Source organism: Mustela erminea, chromosome 10, assembly GCF_009829155.1.
Source record: "Mustela erminea isolate mMusErm1 chromosome 10, mMusErm1.Pri, whole genome shotgun sequence".
Taxonomy (NCBI): Eukaryota; Metazoa; Chordata; class Mammalia; order Carnivora; family Mustelidae; genus Mustela; species Mustela erminea.
In genome coordinates, this window is record NC_045623.1 from 13,500,732 (window position 1) to 13,523,281 (window position 22,550).

The following is a 22,550-nucleotide window of genomic DNA, read 5'->3' on the forward strand; positions in this document are numbered from 1 at the left end:
AGTATGGAAGAATCAGAAACAGCTGGGCGGCTTTCCCCGAACCAGAGGCCAGGGTGGGGGTCCTGCTGAGAGAGTGGAAGCCCCGGAGCCATTTCTCCTCTTCGCCTTACCATCCTTCCTCCTCCCCCACACCCCCTCCGCCACCTATCCCCTGCACACCGCCCCGGGGCGTAGTAAAGCCCCGACTGCTGAAAGTGACACTGCTCTTCTCTCCCCGCACTCATCAGGCAGGCTGGTAAGACATTTGGGGTCCGAGTAGCCCTCACCAAGATGTAAAAAAAAAAAAAAGTTTTTAAAACCCTGGGCTTACAACTTGGAGAGTTTCCCTGGGGAATGGCCCTGACCACTTCTCCAGCCTCAGTTTCTCCTGCCTAGCCCCTCATTCCCAGGTGTCTTTCGTGCCTCTCCCCGCGATTTATCTAAACTCTAAAGCCTTGGTGTAAACAATGCTCTGGAAACTGCCCACCCTCCTCCACACCAAACTCACTGCCAGTTCTTGGTTGGGGGCGGGGGGGGGGGGGTGTCCAAAGGGGGATGTTAGAGACGCCAGAGTGTGAGTGGACAGGGCGCAGCTGGCTTCAGAGATGCTGCAGACATCCAGAGGCAGATGTAGGAGAGAAGGGCTCAGAAGGACCTTTATCCCCTCTCCCACCTCTCACTCCTTTAACCTCACCTTCTGTGGCAGGAGGCAGTGTATTCAGTAACTAAACAAATAGTTATTTACTGCTTACCACGTTCCAGACTGTGCTAGGCACCAAGGATGCATCAGTGAACAGAGCAAAACAAAGTAATTTCTGCCCTCATGGAGCTTACGTTCTATGGAGGGAAGATGGACAACACACAGTAGACATCATAGGTAACATCTAGTATGTCAGAATGGGTAAGTACAGTGGGGAAAACGGAGTTGTAACTAGGATGACCAAGGTAGGCCCATGAAGGCTACCTTCAAGCAAAGACTTGAGGCTGGGAATATGCCAGGCAGATTCTTGGTGAAGAGTATTCCCACAACTGGGAACAACCAACCTAGAGACCCCACGGTGGGTGTGGGCTGATGTGCAAAAACTCGTCAGGGGGCCAGCCAGCTGGTGTCAAGGACCAGGGTTGGAGAGGAGGAATTCAGCTAGGTAGCCAGGGTGGTCTATGTCCTGCAGGGTGGGGGATAGGGCTTGAACGTAGGGGATGGACTGGAGTTGCATAAGAATGGGAGAGGATTGAATACAAAGACCAAGCAGGGCTGGCATGCAGCCATACACCTCCCTCCTGCCAACCAGCTGACCCTTCCCTCCCCTCCTCTCCTTCCCCTCAGTCTGGGAGGCTCCATTTGGCTCTCCTGTCAGACTCTCTGCTGAGGATCCTTGAGAGGGGCAGGTGAGAGAGGAGTGGGCCCAGTCTCATTCCTGGCTGGGACCCTTCCCTTGAACCACTGATTCACCTCTCCTGGCCCAGCCCCACCCTGATGCTGGGCAGCGGTCTACAAGGTCTGCAGGCTCTGGCAGCCTCTCCCAGACTCCCCTGTGTGTTTAGGCCTGGGTGTGACTCTGGCCCTGTGTTTATTTCTACATATGGGCCCGAGGTTGCGGGGTGGGCTGGAGATGATCACATCGGCCCTAACCATGCATGGACTCACCCACGTGGGCCCCAGACTCACTTCTGAGGCCCCTTCTTTGGCTTCAGCTGTCTTCACAGTCAAGTGGGACCGTGTCTTGGCACAACATAGATGCTCAGCTATTGAAGCATGTTGCTGAGGGAAGGGGGCCCCCAGAAACATCAGCAGCTCCAAGAGCAAGGACAGTGGGTGAGGGGACAAGACTTTCTCCCCCGGGGCTTACCGGCTACCTCTGCTCTAGAGTGGACAAGCCAAATGCGGCGCTGCTCCTGCCTCTTCTTCTTCCCCTCCCATCTGAGCCCCCAGTTCCCCAAGAGGAACCCCAGGCTGCAGGAGCCAGCTGAGTGCAAGAGCTGCACTCAACCACTTAACTAGAGAACAAATACAGAGCCAAAGAAGAGGTTTTCTGGGATCTGCCACTTTGGACTTCAGATCTCAAAACAAACTTCCAGTCTCAAGGTCCTAGACACCACTGTAGAGCTCAGCAGCTCACGCGAGAGCCCGCTGCCAACTTCAAGCCAGAGGGTCAAGGCCAGAGACTCAGGCTAGGGCCTGACCTGCCCCTCCCTCCCTCCCACCCCCTACTCCCACCCCACCCTAATTAGGGGAGGCGGGGAATCACCGATTTGGGAGTCAAGTTCTGGTCTGGAGGGCACTGCATGGAGTCAGGTTGGCACTTACTGAGCACCTGCTGTATGCCTCTCACTGGCCAGAGCATCCTAAATGACACAGAAGGAGAGACAGGGTCTTACTCCCAGGATGTTTTCAGGCAAATACAATAAAGCCCCCTGAGGGGCAGCACACTGAACCCTGCTGTTCAGGGCTGTATATTGTAGATTTAGTGGGCAACGTCAGCCGAGACGGGAGGAAGAATTCCAGACCCACCCCACCCCACCCCCGCGGCCCTCCCCCCTCGAGGCCTCTGGATCCCCTGGGGCCTCCAGGTGGGCACCTTCCACCCAGCCCGCAGAGCCAAGTTCTCCCTTCTTCCTCAAGGTGGCACCATAGCCCCCTGCCTTCTCACAAGTGGCTGCCCAAGGGAGACGGGTCTCCCCTCACTGGAGATGTCTAACCTCATACTCTGCTCCCCCATGAGGACTACTTTCGCTCTCTTCTCAGCTGTGTGGGGCTGAATGATTCCGAGTTTTTACTGGCCCTTAGATGGGAGTGGAGATGAGCTAAGGGGAGCTCAGGTGGTGTGGGTAAACAGCTCTTACTCTACCCAGGTTGACCCCCCCAGGAGGCCACTCCCCCCTTCCCTGGGCCCCTTTGGTGATGACCTTCTCTCTTTCCTGGTGGGTGGGAGGTGGTGTGGACGGTAATGAGCAGAGAGAAAGGCTGAGAAGGGGCTGGGGGGAGGTTTGGATGGGAGTCAAGGAATTCCTGAGCCTGCTGCTTGCACAAGGGGCCCTGAGACGCCTTTCCTGAGGTTTCTTTGCAGACGGAGGCAAGTCTTATTTGAAATGGGGCCAGGTTCACACAAGCCCCTCATGCCCCCACCCCATTTCTCCCGCCCTGGCCACCCCATGTAGGTGTCTAGGGAAGAGGAAAGAGCTTGGGAAGAACTCGGGGGCTTTTAAGGGGAGTAGAGCAGGGAATCTACACTTTGTACACAGCCTGACTGGCCCCTCCTTGGTATTTATGAGCTCCCAGGCGAGGCTCGGAGCGTGTCTCCAAGAGGCCAGGCCAAGAGAACTTTGGAGGGAAGGAGGATCCAACCCAAATCAGGGAAGGGGGCTCAGTGGGGCAGAGGCAGAGACAGGGACCCTCTTCCTCCCAGCCAGTGGCCAAACAGGAGAGTAGATTCTTCCCCCAAGGGGCTTGGGAGAAAGGAAAATAGCTAAGGGAGAAGGGATAGGGAGGGGGAACCATGGGGGCGGGGCAAGGGGGTCTGGAGCCCTTTAGCACTTGGGCTGTAATCAGACTGGAGCCAGGCGGTAGGCGGGCTCACAGCCATCCTGGGCGGGTGGCCCAGGTTCTGTGTGAGGCCAGTGGGTGTGCTGCTGGGATTCTGGGTGGTCACTGACCAGCCTAACCCCAAGGGAGAGGAGAGGTTCCCACTTTGCCCCCAGCCACCTTCTCCCAATCTGCCTGTATCAAATAGTCTAAACATTGAACTCTCTTTCTCTCCCCACCACCTGTTCTGGGCCCTCGAATGTTCTGGAAGTGAGATTTGCTTCCAGTGGTCACGAATCTGCAGAGCGCATTCGATCTGCCTCCCTCCCGCTCTGCCCCCCTCAGTTCGCTCTGGCTCTTGCTCTCTCCATGTCCTCTCTCTGTCTCTCTAGGTCTGTCTCTGTCTGGCTCATATTACTATCATGCTGTGTCCATTCCTATCTTTTGTGTTTGTTTCTCTGTCTTCCTTTGTCTCTCTGTTTGTCTGTGTCTGCTGGCCTTTTGTCCACTGTCTGACCCTCTCTTCACCTTTCCTTGTCTTTATGAATCTATATTGACTATCTCTCTCTCTCATCTTTCTCTCACTCTCCATGTCTTTTTTGACTCTCTGTACCGGACTGTGTTCCCTCTCTATTCTTGCTTCCCAATCCCGTGTCTCTTTGTTTTTCTTTGTCTCTGCTCCTTTCTCCTGCTCTCTGTCCCACACTTGCCTCGGCAGGCCCTGAGACAGTGAAGAGTGTGTGCACTGGACTGAAAGATATTAGAAAACTGGAGTTTCCCCCTCCACTTAGCCACGCACAATTTCCATCCTCTAAAGGTCACTTTTGCACTCCTGGCCTCGGTTTCCTCACTGGCAAAACAAGGAGGGCGGACACCTAGTTCCCTCTGTGGGGGCCAATTTCTGTCTTTATCTCTCTGGTTTCTTGTAGCACAGCCCACCCAATTCTCCAAGGCCTCTGCTTTCTCTTCCCTAAGATTTGCTTCTAGAGCCAGGACTCCACATCCTCCGGAACCCCAGTGGGAAGGAGGCTCTGATACTGTCAGCCAGCAGGCCCCAAAAGGAGGACTCCTCACTCCTTCACCTCCTTAAACATCAGGGTAGACAAGGTCCCTTTCTGGGGCCATGTCTGGCATACAAACCAGATTAGCTCATCTCTCTAATCCTCTTTGTGCTGGGGCCTCTGCCAGGCAGGGACACCCACAGCGCACTGTGTGTGTGTGTGTGTGTGTGTGTGTGTGTGTGTGCAGATTCTCGGAGAAGGCAAGACCAAGGTTCTCCTCCCTCTGGTACCCCTTCCTGCCTGAAAGGCCCAAATCATCAGCCCTCACTGTATAAGAAACCTCATCAGGCTTGAGCCAAATCAGGGTTTTCAGAATCCCAGTCTGCCCCCCACCCGCCCCAACTCCGTTTCTACAGCATCTCTAGGGCTGGAGAAATCATTCCCAGAACTTTCCCTTCTCCATACATAACCAATGGCATATGTGCGAATATTATTCTGCAGTCTAGGAAAAGGGTGCTTCCATCCCTTCTTGAAAAGCCTGGAAAGCCTGGAGTGTGACTCAAGGCCCAGGGGACATGGGGTGCAGGGGTGGTGGTAGGGTGGGAGAGTAGGCTGTCCCAGCTTCGCACTCTGAGTTGGAGGCCTCCAGCCCCCCTGAACTTTGATTTGGAGAGGTCTTTCTTGGCTGATAAGATCAAAGCATTCCCTCAGCCAAATCATTACCTTATTTTCGAGGCAATTATAGAACTTATTGTATCAATTAGCCGGGTCTCCAGCTGCAGCCGGTTATCTCTGTCTGCCGTGCGCCCGCAGAAGGAAGGATCGGCTGGCCCAGCTAGCCGGCCGGAGACTAAAGGGCGGGAGGGGGGCCGGCCCCGGGAGCTGTCCGGCGGCTTTCAGCAGAAACGGGCCGGTGGAAGGCCCCGGGGCGCCCTTCCGAGAATTGCAGAACCCGGCGGCCTCTCGCGCGCCCCGCCACTGCCACGGGAGCGCTCCTGTCCCCGGCCGCCACACTGGCACGCCGGATGTGGCCCGGGAGGGCGAGCCGGCTGAGCCTGCAGACAGTGAGATCGTCAAGGCCAGGCCGGGGCCGGGCTCCGCGGAGGAAAGCGCGGAGCCAGCCAAGACTTCTGTCCCTTCCGCACTCGCTGGTGAGTAACTCACTCTGTGGGCCGCGCGCCCCCCAGTGGCCTCTCCTGGAAAGGTACGGCAGGGTGAGATGCGTCTGCGTGGGGACCACGAGAAAACTCCAGGACCTAGCGCGTGGCACGGAGAAGTGCGTGCCCCCCTGCGTGTGGGTGTGCGGTTTCCTTTGCTCCTCCGCTGTCTGCAGCCCCTTCCTGAAGAACCACGCCCACACGTGCTGTTTGGGTTCAAGTAGGGGGTCCCTTAGAGCTCCACTTCTCAAACTTTCTGGTTTCAGATCTCCTTTACACTGAAATTTATCAAGGATCCCAAAGTCCTTTTATTTATGAGCGTTATAGCCATCCATATGAAAAATTACAAGGAGGGGCGCCTGGGTGGCTCAGTCGGTTAAGCGTCTGCCTTCAGCTAGGGTCATCATCCCAAGGTTCCACCACCCGCTTCCTGCTCCTGGGGCTCCCTGCTCAGCGGGGTGTCTGCTTGTCCCTCTCACTCTGCCCCTCCCCTGCTTGTGTGCTCTCCCCTCCCCTCAAATAAATGAATAAAATCTTAAGAAAATATTACGAGGAACATAGGAGTCAGCCGAGGGTGATCCCAGTGGCCAAAGCTGGACAACGGGAGCCGCAGAATAGTTTTGGATTATAACCCAAGGTATAAATAAATACGCATGTATATGTGCTGACATGAAAAGATAAGTAAGTAAATACAAAGGGGGGGGCGAATCTCCCATGCCGAAGCCCAAATAATTTATGTAGCTACTTCTTAAGTGTGGGCTCCAGGTTGTGACTTCCTTACAAGAGTACAGAACAGAAAAGGGGAGAGTGGACAAGGCAGGGAGTTACTTAACAGTGCAGAAGCCCACAGACCTCAGTCAGCTTATCAAAGTCAACATCAACAATGATAAGTCATGTTGATGGTATGTACCCTGGAACAAGACACTTTACCTCTGTGGTTTTCCTCCCCATAACCCCCCTGTAATCATGAGATTGACTGATACCTGTTGAATTATCCTTGCAACCCAGGGATAAATTCTACTTGGCCATGATATATTATCCTTTTCTTTTCTTTTTTTTTAAAGGTTTATTTATTTATTATTTATTTATATAAATATATATAATTTATAATTTATTATATATTTATAATTTATTTATTAGAGAGAGAGAGAGAGAGACACTGAGCACGAGCACACTTCCCGCTGAACAGGGAAACTGCTGCCCAGCTCAAACCCAGGACCCTGGGATCATCACCTCATTGGAAGGCAGACTTAACAGACTGAACTGCCCAGGTGCCCCAGGTGCCCCATATATGATCCTTTTATTGTGCTGTTGAATTCAGATTGCTGATATTTTGTTGAGGATTTTTGCATCTATATTCATCAGGAATATTGGCCCATAATTTCCTTTTTATAATTTTTTTTTTTTTTTTGGTAGTGTCCTTGCCTGGCTTTGGTATCAGGGTAATAGTAACCTTGTAAAATGAATTTGGAAGGTGTTTCTTCCTCATCAGTTTTTTTTTGAAGAGTTGAGAAGGACTGGCATTAATTCCTTAAGTGGTTGAATTCAATAGTGAAGCTGTCTTGTCCTCGGCTTTTTTTTGTTGGGAGATTTTTTTTGGTTTTTAAAGATTTTATTTATTTATTTATTTATTTATTTACTTATTTATTTGACAGACGGAGATCATAAGTAGGCAGAGAGGCAGGCAGAGAGAGAGAGAGAGAGAGAGGAAGCAGGATCGCCGCTAAGCAGAGAGCCCCACATGGGGCTTGATCCCAAGACCCTGGGATCATGACCTGAGATGAAGGCAGAGGCTTTAACCCACTGAACCCCCCAGACACCCCTGTTGGGAGATTTTTGATTGCTGATTCAACCTCCTTATTAGTTACAGATCTATTCAGATTTTCTGTTTCTTCATGATTCAGTCTTGGTGGGATGTGTGTTTCTAAGCATATATCCATTGTTTATAGGCTATCCAATTTCCTGGTATGTAATTGTTCACAATTATCTTTTGATCCCTTGTGTTTCTGTGTTATCCCCTGTAATGTCTCCTCTTTTATTTCTAATTTTATTTATTTGAGTCTTTTCTTTTTCTTTTTCCATTAGGCTAGCTAAAGATTGGTCAACTTTGTTTATCTTAAAAAAAAAAAAAAGTTTTGCTGACCTCTTTTGTGTTTGTAATGTGTATTTCATTTATTTCTGCTAACCTTGTGCTTAGTTTTCTCTTTTTCTTCTTCTAGTTCCTTCAGGTATAAAGTTAGGTTGTTTATTTGAGAGCTTTCTTTTTTTTTTTTTCTTAATGTAGGGAATTATTATGATAAACTGCTCTTCAAACTGCTTTTGCTGAATACTATATCGTTATGTTGCATTTCAACTTTCTTTTGTCTCATAATATTTTTTGATTTCCCTTTTGATTTCTTCTTTGATCTGTTTATTGATCAGGAGACTGTTGTTTAATTGCCACATATCTGTGAATTTTCCAGTTTTCTTCTTGCTCTGTACCATTGTGGGCTGCAAAGATCCTTGGTAAGATTCAACCTTAAATTTGTTAAGACTTGTTCTGTGATCTAACACATGATTTATCCTGGACAGTGTTCTTTGTGCACTTGAGAAGAGTGGGCATTTCTGCTGCTGTTGGATGTATGTATCTGTTAGGTCCGTTTGGCCTAAATTGTACTTCAAATCCTATATTTCCTGATCAATTTTCTGTCTGGATGATCCATTCATTATTGTAAGTGGGGCACTGAATTCATCTTCTAATATTGCATTGTTGTCTATTTCTGCTTTCAGATCTGTTGATATTCGCTTAATATATTTAGACACTTCTTTAAAAAAAAAATTATTTGAGGGGCAACTGGGTGGCTCAGTGGGTTAAGCCTCTGCCTTCCGCTTAGGACATGATCTCAGGGTCCTGGGATCGAGCCCCGCATCGGGCTCTCTGCTTGGCAGGGAGCCTGCTTCCCCCTCTCCCTCTGCCTGCCTCACTGTCTACTTGTGATCTCTCTCTCTCTCTGTCAAATAAATAAATAAATAAAATCTTTAAAAAAAACATTTGAGAGAGGAAGGGAGGGAGAGAGAGAGGAGAGTGAGCACTCGCATGAGTGGGGGCAGGGCAAAGACAGAAAGAGAAGCCAACTCCTTGTTGATCAGGGAGGCTGATATGGGGCTCGATCTCAGAACCCTGAGATCATGACCTGAGCTGAAGGCAGACACTTAGCTGACTGAGCCTCCCTTGTGTCGCAATATGTTTAAGACACTTTGATGTTGGGTGCATATATAATTGTTATATCCTCTTGATGAATTGATACCTTTATCATTATATAATGACCTTCTTTGTCTCTTGTTACAGCTTTTCACTTAAAGTCCATTTTTTCTGATAAAGGCGTAGTCATCCCTGACCTCTGTTTCCATTTGCATAGAATATCTTAGTCCATCCTTTTACTTGCTGCCAATGTATGTCCTTAAAGCTGAAATAAATCTCTTGAAGGCAGCACATAGTTGGGTCTTGGGGTTTTGTTGTTCCAGCCACTCTGTCTTTTAATTCGAGTATTTAGTCCATTTACAATTTCATTTAAAGTAATTTTAATCAATCAATTAATTAATTAATTTAATTGATTTAGAGTAACTTAGAGTAATTATCAATGGGTAGGGACTTATTATTGCCATCTTGTTCGTTGTTTCTGGCCTTTATTTCATCCTCTCTTGATGTCTTCCTTTGTGATTTGATAATTACAGTGGTATGTGCTTTATGTTTTACGAATCTACTGTAGGTTTTGCTTTATTACTGTGAGCCTTACATAAAACATATAATTATAACAGTCTATTTTAAACTGATAACTTAACTTTGTTCACATAGAAAAATTCTCCTTTAAAGAAAATTTATTTATTTGAGAGAGAGCGCACATGGGGTGGGACCGAGGGAGGGGCAGAGACAGAATCCCAAGCAGACTCCACGCTGACGCAGAGCCTGACACAGGGCTCAGTCTCATGACTCTGAAATCATGACCTGATCGTGACCTGATCTTGGATGCTTGACCAACTGAGCCACACAGGTGCCCTAGAAAAATTCTACTCTTTTATTCCCCCCTCATTTTATGTTTTCAGTGTCACAATTTGCATCTTTTTATGTATCCATTTAAAAATTAATATAGTTATTAATTTTTTAAAAGATTTTATTTATTTGACAGACAGAGATCACAAGTAGGCAGAGAAGCAGGCAGAGAGAGAGGAGGAAGCAGGCTCCCTGCTGAGCAGAGATCCCGATTCGGGGCTTAATCCCAGGACCCCGGGGATCATGACCTGAGCCGAAGGCAGAGGCCCCAACCCACTGAGTCACCCAGGCGCCCCTATAGTTATTTTTAATACTATGTCTTTTAACCTTTATACTAGAGTTAATTGATTTATGTGCCACCATTACAACAGAGTATTTTGAACTTGACTATATACTTAGTTTTATCAGTCAGTTTTATACTTTCATGTTTTTTGTGTTACTAATTAACATTCTTTCATTTCAGCTTAAAAAGCTCCCTTTATTGTTTCTTGTAAGGCCAATCTAGTCATAATAAATTCCCTCAGCTTTTGTCTGTTTAGGAAAGTCTTATCTCTTTTGTCTCTGAATGACAGCTTTGCTGGTTAAAGTACTCTTGGTTGGCTGTTTTGTTCTTTTAGTATTTTGACTATATAATCTCACTCTTCTTCAGTCTGCAAGGTTTCTGCTGAGAAATATACCCCTTGTGTCTTCCTCAATTTCTTTCATGAGTACTTTATAGTTTTCTGAGTACAGATTCTTTGCCTCTTTGGTTAGGTTTATTCCTAGGTTTCTTGTGGTTTTGGGTTCAATTGTAAATGGGACTGACTCCTTAATTTCTCTTTCTTCTGTCTTGCTGTTGGTGTAGAAATGCAACTGATTTCTGTGCATTGATTTTCTATCCTGACACTTTACTGAATTCCTGTATGAGCTCTAGCGGATTTGGAGTGGAGTCTTTTGGGTTTTCCACATTAAGTGTCATATCATCTGCAAAGAGTGAGAGTTTGACTTCTTTGCCAATTCAGATGCCTTTTATTTCTTTCTGTTGTCTGATTGCTGAGGCTAGGACTTCTAGTACTATGTTGACTAGCAGTGGTGATAATGGACATCCCTGCCATGTTCCTGACCTTAGGGGAAAACCTCTCAGTTTTTCCCCATTGATAATGATATTCGCTGTAGGTTTTTCGTAGATCAGCCATACGACCTTCGGTGCTACTTCTTCACATCATGCAAAGTGAGGTAGTTTGATGAGGAATGGGAGCATTCCTGGAAGCCATTCTTACACCGGGATAGCTAGCAAAAACTATACATGGAAGTGACTGCAAACCACATAAATATATTTCACTCAAAATTAGTCCCCTTTCACTGAATTCCAAAAATGTTTGCGGCCACTATTCCAAGGTCACCCACATGGGGGAAAATACGATGTAGGAGAAGTCAGAATGGAGAGAGACAGCAATCTTTTTTTTTAAGATTTTATTTATTTGACAGAGACAGGTAGAGAGAACAAGAGAGTACACAAGCAGGGGGCAGGGCAGAGGGAGAGGAAGAAAGACTCACAGCTGAGCAGGGAGGCTGATATGGGGCTCCATCCCAGGACCCAAAGATTATGACTAGAGCCCAAGGCAGGCACTTAAGCAACTTAGCCACCCAGATGCCCAGAGAGACAGCAGTCTTAACTGATTGCAGTTATCTTCCTTGTGCAAATGTTGTGATGACATATGACCTTGTGAACACATTTCCTGGGCTCCTCAGGGCTGGGAAACTGAAACTTCATTAGCTTCATGGTATAACTGTTTCTGCTCCTGGTGCCTCAGTTCAGGCTCCCTGTGGCTCAGCAGACCAGAGTCCAAATTCCTTCCTTGGGCAGACCCTGCCCTTTCCTCTTCTATTCTTCTGCAGATCCACTTCCACCCCAGGCTTCTCACCATGCCCACGGGTAACTTAGTCCATCCCAAACATTGTTATTCTTCCTTGGGATGTCCATCATCCCCTTCTTCTCTTGAAAGCATCTCTCTCTCCTTGAAGACCAGCACATGTGTCACTGCCTCTGTGACCACTCCCTGGGGAATTCACTGTTCTGCCACAGCCGTGTCTTCCTGTTTTTTGTTTTTGTTTTAAAGGTTTTACTTATTTATTTGACAGATCACAAGTAGGCAGAGAGGCAGGCAGGGGTGGTGAAGCAGGCTCCCCACTGAGCAGAGAGCCCGATGTGGGACCCACAGGACTCTTGAGATCATGACCTGAGCGGAAGGCAGAGGCTTAACCCACTGAGCCACCCAGGTGCCCCCCTTTTAAAATAGTATTACGGGTCAGTGTTCGCGAAGCTACAGAATGCTACCAGCTATGGGGTGCTGAGGGCTTACGCGTGCCCTACGGAGGGTGCCGTCTTGGACTGGCTTTTAAGGCTCTCAACCGGCCTGCGGAGGCGCCTTCCGTTCTTCTCTCCCCTGTCACTAGTTCGGGCCACCACCCGTGGGGCACACGAGGTCTGCGCCCGCGTGCTGAGACCTTCCCCAGCCGGGAGGCTGCCGAGCGCGGGCCCACAAAGGGACGCACCCCTGCTGGCGCCCGCCGCTCTGCCGCGGGTCCCTTCCTGACCGCAGACCCCGGCCCGGAGCAGCACAGCGACTCGAACGCCAGGGGGCGCCAGAGACTCAGCTTTCCGACCGAGGGCGGGGCTGCTGGCGGCCCGGAGCCGCGGGGCGGAGGAGCCCCGCCGAGACTCGCCGACTGTACCCGCACCCGCCGCGAGGCCTCCGCAGGGTACTCGCGGGGGGCCGGGCGCTTGCCCGCGTCATTACAGCGAATTCTCGCGAAGTCCTCAGCGCGTGGCTGCGGTTCATTTTATTGATGCGGACCAGGAGGCGAGGTTCAGGGACTTGGAGGCAGAGGTTCAGGGACTTGCGCAAAGCCGCACAGGGAATGACAATGCCCTTGTCTGAACTAGCTTTTGCATCGCCGTGTGCAACGTGCTGCGTACAGTGTGCACACCCCGCTAGCATCACAAACCCGCATCCTTCTCCCTTCTGCGTGGTGAAGTACGGTGCCTCTAGCCCCACCAATTGCTCTGCTGTGCTGAACTTCTTACCCACTTGGGGGCACCTGCTGGGTCCTTCCCAGCGCTGGCTGTCACATGTGCGAGACTTGTTCTCCCGACAGAGTATAAATTCCGGCCCTTAGCACTAGCATGAGGCTTGATCGTGTCAAACCGACTCGTGTCGGTTCTTAATAAACTTATGGTGGCTAGATGGCCGACGTGGGGGGTGGGGAATGGGGTGTGTGTGTGTGTGTGTGTGTGTGTGTGTGTGTGTGTGGCGCTCAGGGCCTGCACAGAGCCAGCAGCAACAACCCCCCATGGAAAATATGCGATGGAGGATATAACAGTTTGACATCTGTTTTGTTCTACCGCCTTTACGGCCGTATCCAGCTGGGGCTGCCGAACTCGCAGAAGGTGAGGACAAGGAATGTGGGCGTGTGCAGCTGGGGGAGCAGCCTGGGCACTGCGCAGTGGTACAGGGCAGGGAGCAGAGCTTTCCCATGGCCAGAATAAGGCCCACATAGAGAGAAAGAGAGAGAGGCAGATGCCAAGATCTGAGTGAGAGCAGAAGGAAAATGAGCCCTGAATAGGAGCCTTGTGTGTGTCCCCATGGTGCTGACTCACCAAGACGCAGGGGAAGGAAAACACGCTAGGGCTGAAGAAGGGGCCTGTATGCTGTGGTCACTGCTCGAAACCGCCCTGCTACCCTGAGGACACCGTGTCTGCTCTGAGGCCCCACAGGTCCTGGAAGGTTTTGCTTGGGGTTAGGTGCCCGGGGGGAGCTGGAGAGTGGGTACTGCACAGAAGCGAGATGGGCAAGTCTTTTGGGAACACCAGAGGCCCTTCCTGGGAGAGCTTTGTGTCTGGAGTTCAGGTGGGGAAGGAGGACCGGAGAAGAGGGTCTCCCTCTCTCTCAGCATTCAGCTGTCCCCCCTCCATGGGCAGGTCACACAAGTACAGGGGAGGGATATGCTCACGGCTTCCGCAGCCTCTTGTCCACACCTGAGGAGCAAGGAAGGCCTGCCCAATGCGTAAGAGTTTCCCAGAGCTGCTGCTAGGAGAGGGAGGCACCGCCTGGGAACAGCAGCTCTCCCCGCGTCCCCACTCGTCACCTTACCTCAGCTGTCAAACCGGTCCAGGGACACAAGGACAGGATTTTTGTGGCAACAAGTGTGGCAGAGCCGGAGGACAATGGGCAGAGGACAAAGCTGGGGGTATGGGGCAGCCCAGGTGAACAAGATCAAAGCCCAGACACTGTAGAGAAGCAGGCGAGAGGAGGAAGGAGCGCCAGAAGGAGCTGCTGGGGCTGGGCTAGGCTTTCTTGGGTCCAGGTCAGCTCAGGGAGGAGCAGTCAGTGCAGGCTGAGAAGGCAGTCTGGGCTCTGCCATTAACGAGACACGTCAACTTGGGCAAGTCACCTGACCTTGCTGGGCCTCATGCTCCTGATCAGTAATAGGTCAGAGCCAGAATGCAGGGTATCCAAGCTTTCTGCTAGCTGCAGCCGTTGAGGACTCCGTTGTGTAGGCAAATCATCTTTCTCCTTTTTCTTCACCAAAACCCTCATGCCTTTGGTATCCTGTTCCTGCTGGGAGTCTCACAAGCAGGATAGCTAAATAGTGGGTTCTGCTTAGGTGTTTGACCGACAACACACTAATGCTCTTAACTCCTCAAACGTATCATTACTGTTCTGGCTGTCGTGCGGCCTGTGGAAGGAGGGTGGATTTGAAGTCCAAACGGGTGCAGGTTTGAATCCCAGCTGTGCCACCAGCTTACAGCCCTGCTCTGCTGCAGGGCCGCAGGCAACTAACCAGGCTTCAGGCGGCCTTCATTACCTTGTGGGGCAAGAAAGATTCATTGCTTCATTTAGTAGTGGTGTTGATTGAATGAAATAACATGGAGGATACCCTGGCACCAAATGAATACTCAGAAAATGTGCCTGCCCTCCTTGAGAGGACTTAATCATGACCCAAAGGAACAGAGGAGAGTGTGAGATGGAGACTGGGAATCAAGAGGCTTACCAGGGTGTATCCTTGGCGTTCATAGGAAGGGACAGAGGGGAGGAAAAACGGAGAAAGCCATCCCAACAAACAGCTCAGCCAACCGTACAGGGGTTTTGAAGCAGGGCATGACCCTTCAGAGTTCTCTTGATTTGGGACAGGAGGCCAGGGTTTTAAAAAATTTGAGCGAGCGAGCGAGCAGGAGCAGGGATGGGGGTGTAGAGGGTGAGCAGCAGTGGGAGAGGGAGAAGCAGGCTCCCCGCTGAGCTGACAGCAGAATGTGGGGCTCCATCCCAGGACCCTGACATCATGACCTGAGCTGAAGGCAGATGCCTAACCAACTGAGCCACCCAGGAACCCCAGGGCCAGGTCTTTATACTGAAAGCCAATCAGTCTTTGGACATGAACTGCCCCCTTGAAGGAGAGGTGACCTTGGTCAAGTTAATTTCTTTCAGTTCAGGCTACTCCTAGAAGTGGTAGGTAGCCTTGGGCTGTTACTGTCAGCACTTCCAGCAGCTAGCAAAATAAAACCTTTTTGTTTTCTTAAGATTTTGTTTGAGAGAGAGCGAGCATGAATGGAGGGAGGGGCAGAAAGAGAGGGAGAAGCAGACTCCCTACTGAGCAGGGAACACCCCCTCCCCTGCCGACAGGGCTCTTGATCTCAGGACCCTGAGATCATGATCTGAGCCAAAGGCAGATGCTTAATTGACTGAGCCCCTGACATGCCCCTAAATCCTTCATTTCTGAAGGGACCCGAGTATCTACCATGTGGAGTTAGTCCGTTGGACTCCTCTGTCAAATTAAATAGGTGACTGACTCCCTAGGGATAAGGCCAGTCTTGTTGCAACACTTCCCAGGAATTTCCCATTTCCACTTCCCAGTTGCTAAGGAGAGCCACACAACATGCTTGCCAATCTAATGGCAGCACAGTCACACTACGAGAAGACAAGCTGCTTTTATACCCCTCCAAGGCAGTAAGCCACTCACAGGTGTCCCAGAAGGACTTGTCTGCCTCTTTTCAAAGCTTGATGTTCATTTTTCTCTTTTGCTTATGGAGATTTTGAGGGTAGGAGGGAACACTTAAGGGGAATGCAGTATTTTTGCAAGACGGTCCTTTCTCTATTTGCCTTTTCCTGGGTCTTCCCTACAAGTTGTTGGGGAATGTTTAGCAGAGTGCTGTGCCCTGAGAGCTCCTTCCACCAGCCCAAGCCCTCACAGAGAGCACTTCACACGGGTGTCTGTCATAGTCTCCCTGAAACAGCACTGCGTTCTTGGGGGATTTCCGGTGCGGCTGTCTCTGACCACAGTCGGAGACTAGGACAAGCCAGGTGAAACATAATGCAAACACAGAGAGATACTGCAGAACCCCAGGAAAATGCTTTGGAAGGAGGAGAAAAGACATTTGCTCCTTTCTAGGAACTTTTTCCTGCCCACCAAGAGCCCTGTGTGCTACCATAGTGCTTTTCCCATTCAGTTGTCTATCATTGACGTTGCGGCAAACCGGCTTCAAGATTCTGAGACGGCTCTGCAGGTCAGAGGCGAAGACCAAGTTCTTGCGAAAGAACAAGGTAAGGGCTGTGAGGCGCTGTCTTTCAAAATGTGAGCCTCCACCCACCTGCATCAGCCGGCCCTAGGCCCAGTCCTCAGGAGGCCTTATTTTGGAGGGGTTCCCAGGTTACAGGAAAGTTTGAGAACCACTGCGGTCTCCTCTCTCCTCTGCTATTACCAATGGACTGGCCATTGGTACCCTAGCAGGTGGGTGCTCTCAAGTTTTCTCATCTGGTTTTACAGCAATGAAATTGAAATGACTGCAGTGGAACTGTGCTCATTACCTACTTTGGACTCATGATCTTGAGAACAGATACTATTTTGAAGCCAGCATTTCAAGAAATTTGAAGTTCTTTTGGGAGGACCAAGAATCAGAAGAGCACTTTATAAATTAATTGACAAGGCAGCATTGCTCCTTCTGGGAAGATGGCGGAGCAGAAGGATCCTAGGCTCTTTGGCCCACAGACATACCTAGATCACCCCCACAGCAGTAGAAATAGCCCAGAAAAAATGACCCAAAGACTGGTAGAACATTCTCCAGAAGAGGCCACATCCAAGAGGGTAGGAAGGGTGGTGACATGGTCTGGAGCCAAAGAGACCTGCGGGACTATCCGTGGGAAGGAGGGACACTCTGGGCACAGAGACTCCATGCCAGGCACGAGGGACCCTCACTGGGAAGACAAGGCAGCACGGCTGACAGTGAGGCTCTTACAGGAAAACAGATATACCCAGTGTTTGTTGAAATGATCATTAATTGCCTTAAATGGTGGAAATGTAACATATGTAAACATCCACACTGTCTCCAGGTCTTTTGTACATCAAAGGATTTTTCAGGTGCTTCTGTCTGCCTACAGCAGGGTAGCGCCACAGCACTGGACTAGGAGATAAGGGATATATTAGTCACTTGTAAAACGCGTGGGCAGGGCAAGATCAGGTGTTCTTTAGCTCGAGTACATGAATCATGGATGGCTTCAAGGTCTTTGGATCTTGGGAAGCCATCAGCCACATTCTGCCTGTCAGTATATCCATTTTTCCGGGGATGTAGTCTTAGATTCTCAGAAGGTCCAGAACCCCTTTAAACCCCTCCAGGGCTTAAAAATTATAGGCTGGATCATCGCAAAACCTTCTTACAGCTCCAAGGTTCTCAAGAAAACCAAGAGCCTGGCTCCTCTTGGAGTCTAACCTGAACGGGTCAGACTTCGCTTGGTTTTCGAAAGCCCCAGGCACGCGCTCCCTCCACACCACCTGCTCCTTCCCCTACAAAACAGGCCCAGTTGTGCAACATCCTTCACTTTGTACAAACAAGACTAGATTTCCCCAGACAGTATGATTTAACTTGTTTTAATGTAGTCTGCTATAAAAATGGATGAAGACTTCTGCATGGTACACTTGGCTTTACAAACGAGAACGACGAGTTAATGCTTGTGGTATGCGCGGCACATCCATTAGCATCTGCTGACTAGTCATCTAGCGTCCACAACGTGGGTTAGTACCAAAATTGTGAGTCATGGAACTTTTACTTAGAACACACACACAATCTACAGCAAACTTAAATACTAATCTCTAAGACCTAGCTGGATTACTGGATCCATTGCAGTATTGTGCTTATTTATCTTAGAAGATAGGCAACTAGCAAAAATACACATTTCTTTTGCATTTCCCCACCCCCATATTACACTGTAAAAGAAATACATTATTCAGTGCACTTCCTAAGAAATAAACTTCCTTATAGTATCTCTCTCTATATATATATCTATGCCGAAACAAAGGAATAGTACAATGCAACTTTTAAGATTACCATTTCAAGCAAGAGAGGTAATAACACTCTGGGACTGTAGCCCCTCTCCTGTTCAGGAAGTTCAGCTATTTTATCACTTTATTTGGCCGTGCATGGGAATGAAGTTTAATGCATGACTGCTTTGGGCAGCTTAAAAGATACCCCGTTCATCAATTGGTAGACACCCTGGGGCACAAGGAGCATTTCAATTTTTGATGTATTGGTCTTAATCAAACCGTAAGCCCTGGAGACACCAATTATGATTTATACATTGATTTCTATCACCGGCCGGTCCCCCATCAATTCATATTGGATTAAGAGGAAATAGACTTAAATTACAGCAGGAGGGCAGGGCTGCTGGGTAGATGTTGGCTAGGGAGAAAGTATGTGAGGACACCAAGGCCTCTCCATCACTGTGGCCACAAAGTCCTATAACCACCTTGTCTGCGCTGGGCTGCAGTCCTGTTTGGAGGGCGGGAATCGTCATTATATTCTATGGCCACTGTCAGCTGTACTAGACCACCCGCTGGAAAGGGGGGAGGTGTCTGTCCTCACAAACTCACAATGATGGCAATGACAGAAGTTTCTAGAATGAAAGAGGTTGCAACTTGGCAGTCTGTGAGCTAAACCCAGCTGCAGAAGTGTTTAACTAGCAGTTTCAAATTGTGTTTGAGTCTGTTTTGATATTTAAAAGTGAGACTGTTTCTCTGAAAATTTGGATTTCACAAAAATTTGAGGAGCTGGTAACCCTGGTCTAGCACTGTTGCATGGCAACAAGCAGCTGGCTCTTGCCTTTCAGAGGGGGCTCGGGCAGTTCCGTTAGCTACAGCTTCCCCTGCCCCAGCTGACTTCTAGCACTTGATCGAGTGACCTGTTTCATTCTTTTCATATGGCCAGTTGAGTTCTGTGCTACGGGTCAGTTTGGCTCTGGTGTTTTAGGGTGCTGAAGACCTGACTTGATCTGGAACTCCCTCCCACCCTGCCCCGCCCATCCCTGTGGACAAGATTCCTCCTTTGACCGACCGGGTCCCAGGCACATCGAGTTGCTCTGTTAAGTAATCTTAATGTGCATTTCTACTCGCCCTTTATGCTATATTGCAAACTTCAAAGATATAATCACACTAATATTTATGTGTTTAAGTGTGTGTATGTCAGACACATAAAAGGCTGTGTATCTATACAGATCTATGTATACTTCCATTTAGGGAAAAGTTAATTTGGTTCCACAGATACAGACACCAAGTGCTGGCAGCTCCAAGAGTGAGTGTAACAATTTGGTAAAACCTGTATAATTCTGACATATATTACAAAGACAATGAATTTTAAGTTATTGCTCTTTGATTACATAGTAAAGATTTCATTCTGTTGCAAACCTTTTTTTTTTTTTTTTTATACAGAACAAGTAACCATTTCCTATTCAAGTAATAGTAATCGGAATCAGAAGTTCCTTACACAACAGTAGATGCCTGAAGACATTTTTTGAATGGAGAGGTGATTTCATTCTATTCAAGAACTGCTGCAGGACACTGCAAATGACTTAATTTTTCAGAAGTATGAGAAAAATCAGCACCCCAGCTGCTTCCTGCTCAGGAGGGATTCTCAAGGGCTCTAGAAAGCTTGGCTTGGTGGCAAGGTCACATCCACCTTTTTCCAATTCCTGTTCTACTGACGCAGCCTGGTTTCTGAACACAAAGCTTATATTAAAAACAGTAAAAGAGGATTAAAAGCAGTGTTGGTTTTTGACATTCAGGATTCACGGAGGATCTCATTTTCTGTAATTAAATGATCCACTCTGTGTTTTCGCTGCAGAATCACATTCATGTGGCAGTCTTATTTCAGGCACTTTTGAAACATGTTCATCTGGAATAAAAATCTGCACGAACCACTTCTGCATAATTCGCCGTGAGTGTTGAGTGATTCCAGTCCCCAAATAGACAGCAAATCACCAGCCGGTCCTCAGTTAGCCTTCTCCATCACAATGAGACAGTGACTGCTCAGCTTGAGACGTCTTTGAGGTGCCCTTCTAGCTTTAGTACAAAGGTGGGAGGCATAAAAATCCGAAGGACTCAGTTTCTACTTAAAAAAATACAAAAAGGCGAAAAACACTAAATGGACTCTACAGATGGTTCCAGCTACTATCAAAATAAATAACATGATCTGACTCAACGGTTGGACTCTGAGCTCTTGGACGAAATCCGGTGGAATGTCAGCCGTGGAGACTCCCGAGAGGGACTAGCTGCTGGTAGGCAGGAGTATCTCCACGTCCTTGCCATTAGCTACAACAGCCGGGGAAGAGCAGCTGACGGCTAGATCTTCTGTGGTGGCCAAAGAGGAGGCCTGGGAATGAGTTTTGGTCAGTGGAGTGGTAGCAGATGGAGAAGGGGTGAGGCCAGGTTTTTTGGGCGGAATGGGTGGAGGGTTTCCTCTCTCAGCTCTGGGGATGGTGGGGGACTTGATCCCTGGAGACAGAGGGCTCAGCGGACTGGACACTTTCCCTGGAGTCGGGGAATGGCTGGCGTCGCCTCTTGGGCTGGCGGTGTTGGCCAGATTCCGATAGTCTGTGCCGAAGGGAGAGCTGTTGGGGGAGACAGGCTTGATCGGCCCTTGCTGGCTGGTGAATCTGGAGAGCACCTGAGTGACGGTGTTGCGGGCCAGCTGCTTGGCTGCAGAGTTATCTATGAGGGTGGGAGACAGGTCCCTGGATGGGGGGCTCTGCACACCACTGGCCTGTTGGTCCTGATCTGCTTGAGACTGAAATTTGTGCCGGGCTGCATGGAACCGCTGGTTGATCCCTACTTGGTAGGATGACTGGTAGCCAGGGCTGCTGGCTGACGACCCCAGCAGGCGCTTAGTTAGCACTGGGGAGGAGCAAGGAGAGGATGTGAGGGAGGAGGAGGCCGTGCTGCTGGGAGACAGCGAGCCCCCACTGGACGGGAGGTGACCAGGTGCTGGGCCAGGAGTCTCGATTCCCACAGGACACCCGCCATTCTCCACTGCTTTCTCTTGGGCCGACCCCAGAGACCCCACAGATCTCTCTCGTGGAGGCACTTGGTTTTCTACGCTGCTGCCTGCCCCTGGCTCCCGGGCAGTCTGCATCTCGGGCTCAAAATGGCCATTGGCTTTTGCATACGCGTAAGTAGGAGTGGCGGGACCAGGCAGCCCAGTGGCTGTCCCCTTGGCTGCGCTGCTCCCCTGGGTTCTTTCTGCCTGCGGACTTTCGGTTTGGCAGAACACAGACACCAGCACGGGAGGCTCGGTGACCGTGCCTTTAGACATGGTCACCGGCTTCTTCGCTTGCTCAGGAGGGCTGCTGTGCTGGTGAGAAGCCTCCAGATCCTGCACTATCTTCTTCAAACTCTCCATCTCTTCCTTCAGGGTTCTGGTGCGGTTCTCTTCTCGGTTCAGTTTTGCTCGCAGTTGCTCTCGCTCGATGTCGAACTCGGACAGCTGCTTCTCCACCTGGGCCTCCGTCTGCAAGCCTCGCTTCCTCTCAGCCGCCAGTTCTTCCTCCAGTTTACTCACCCGGCTCTTCTCCTTCTCCAGTTTCAGGCTCAGCTCGCCTGCCTTCTGGCCCTCCTCGGCCGCCTTGCTGGTGGCTTTCTTGCACTCGAGCACCAGCATGGACGAGAGCTGCTTGTGTCGGGAGCGCTCCTCCTCCAGCTGACTGGACAGCTTCTTCTGCTCTTTCTCAAACTTTTTCACTTGGGACTTCTCAAATTCCAACTAGAAAAGAAGGCCACCGGACAGCTTGATTAGGACAAGACAACAAAGAGCTCGGTCGCAAAACTGTTATCAGGTGGGGCGTCCGGATGGCTCTCGTCTGACGCACGGAGGCCTCGTGGCCATGTGCTCAGCTCAAGTGCTTCTGAGGCACCAGAGCGCCTGCCACGTGGGGGTACACACTAGGGTCTACTCTTGCTCTGGTGATTTAGGATGCGCTTCTAGTTCTTCTGTTGTTAGCGGTGGGAATCCGGACCATCGTTTGTGTTTTAGGTCTGCGGGGGTGGGTGGGGGGGGTGGGGAGGGGTCAGAAGATCGGAACCAGTCAGGACTGATAACACAAAGCCACACACATAGGGTTTTGTGATGAATACTGAGGAAAACAAAACTATGCATCTTATTTAACTCCAGCAGAGTTGATGCGGTGTTCCATGAGTTTCAGGTATAAAATATAGGGCTCTCATCAGCCTAAGTGATGAAAATAAAACTTTTCAAGTTTTGGTCATCATTCTTTCTGGTCTTAAAAACAAACAAATAGTTGCATTTAAACTCTACTTTTGAGGTAAAAAGTAAAACAAGATGAAACCAGAGAGGGAGACAAACCATAAGAGACTCTTAACCAAATGAAACAAACTTAGGGTTGCTGGAGGGGGTCGGGGGTGGGGAACATGTGATGTGAGGAGCACTGGGTGTTGTAAGACTGATGAATCACGGACCTCTATCTCTGAAACTAATAATTATGTGTCAATTTATTTAAATAATAAATAAATAAACTGTACTTTTTACACAAATGCAGTCTATT

The 22,550-nt window shown here is 49.4% G+C and overlaps 2 protein-coding genes across 4 annotated transcripts in view; one reads left to right on the plus strand and one right to left on the minus strand.

Moving 5' to 3' along the window:
• ST7L (suppression of tumorigenicity 7 like) overlaps positions 1 to 22,550 on the plus strand; it is a 118,400-nt gene that overhangs the window by 91,538 nt on the left and 4,312 nt on the right. Inside the window, exon 15 of one of the 2 annotated variants that reach the window (XM_032301631.1) lies at positions 19,426 to 19,506. The exons of the other annotated variant lie outside the window; for it this stretch is intronic. Within the exon in view, the coding sequence (XP_032157522.1) occupies positions 19,426 to 19,434 (9 nt within the window). The 3' untranslated portion in view covers positions 19,435 to 19,506. Of the gene's footprint in view, positions 1 to 19,425; positions 19,507 to 22,550 lie in introns of those variants that run through there. 2 annotated transcript variants of the gene reach the window in all.
• The window catches only part of CTTNBP2NL (CTTNBP2 N-terminal like), a 51,299-nt gene continuing 46,325 nt past the window's right edge, over positions 17,577 to 22,550 (minus strand). For both annotated transcript variants that reach the window (XM_032301628.1, XM_032301627.1), the window contains one exon: positions 17,577 to 21,751. In XM_032301628.1, coding sequence (XP_032157519.1) covers positions 20,261 to 21,751 — 1,491 coding nt within the window. In that variant the 3' untranslated portion in view covers positions 17,577 to 20,260. The remainder of the gene's footprint in view (positions 21,752 to 22,550) is intronic.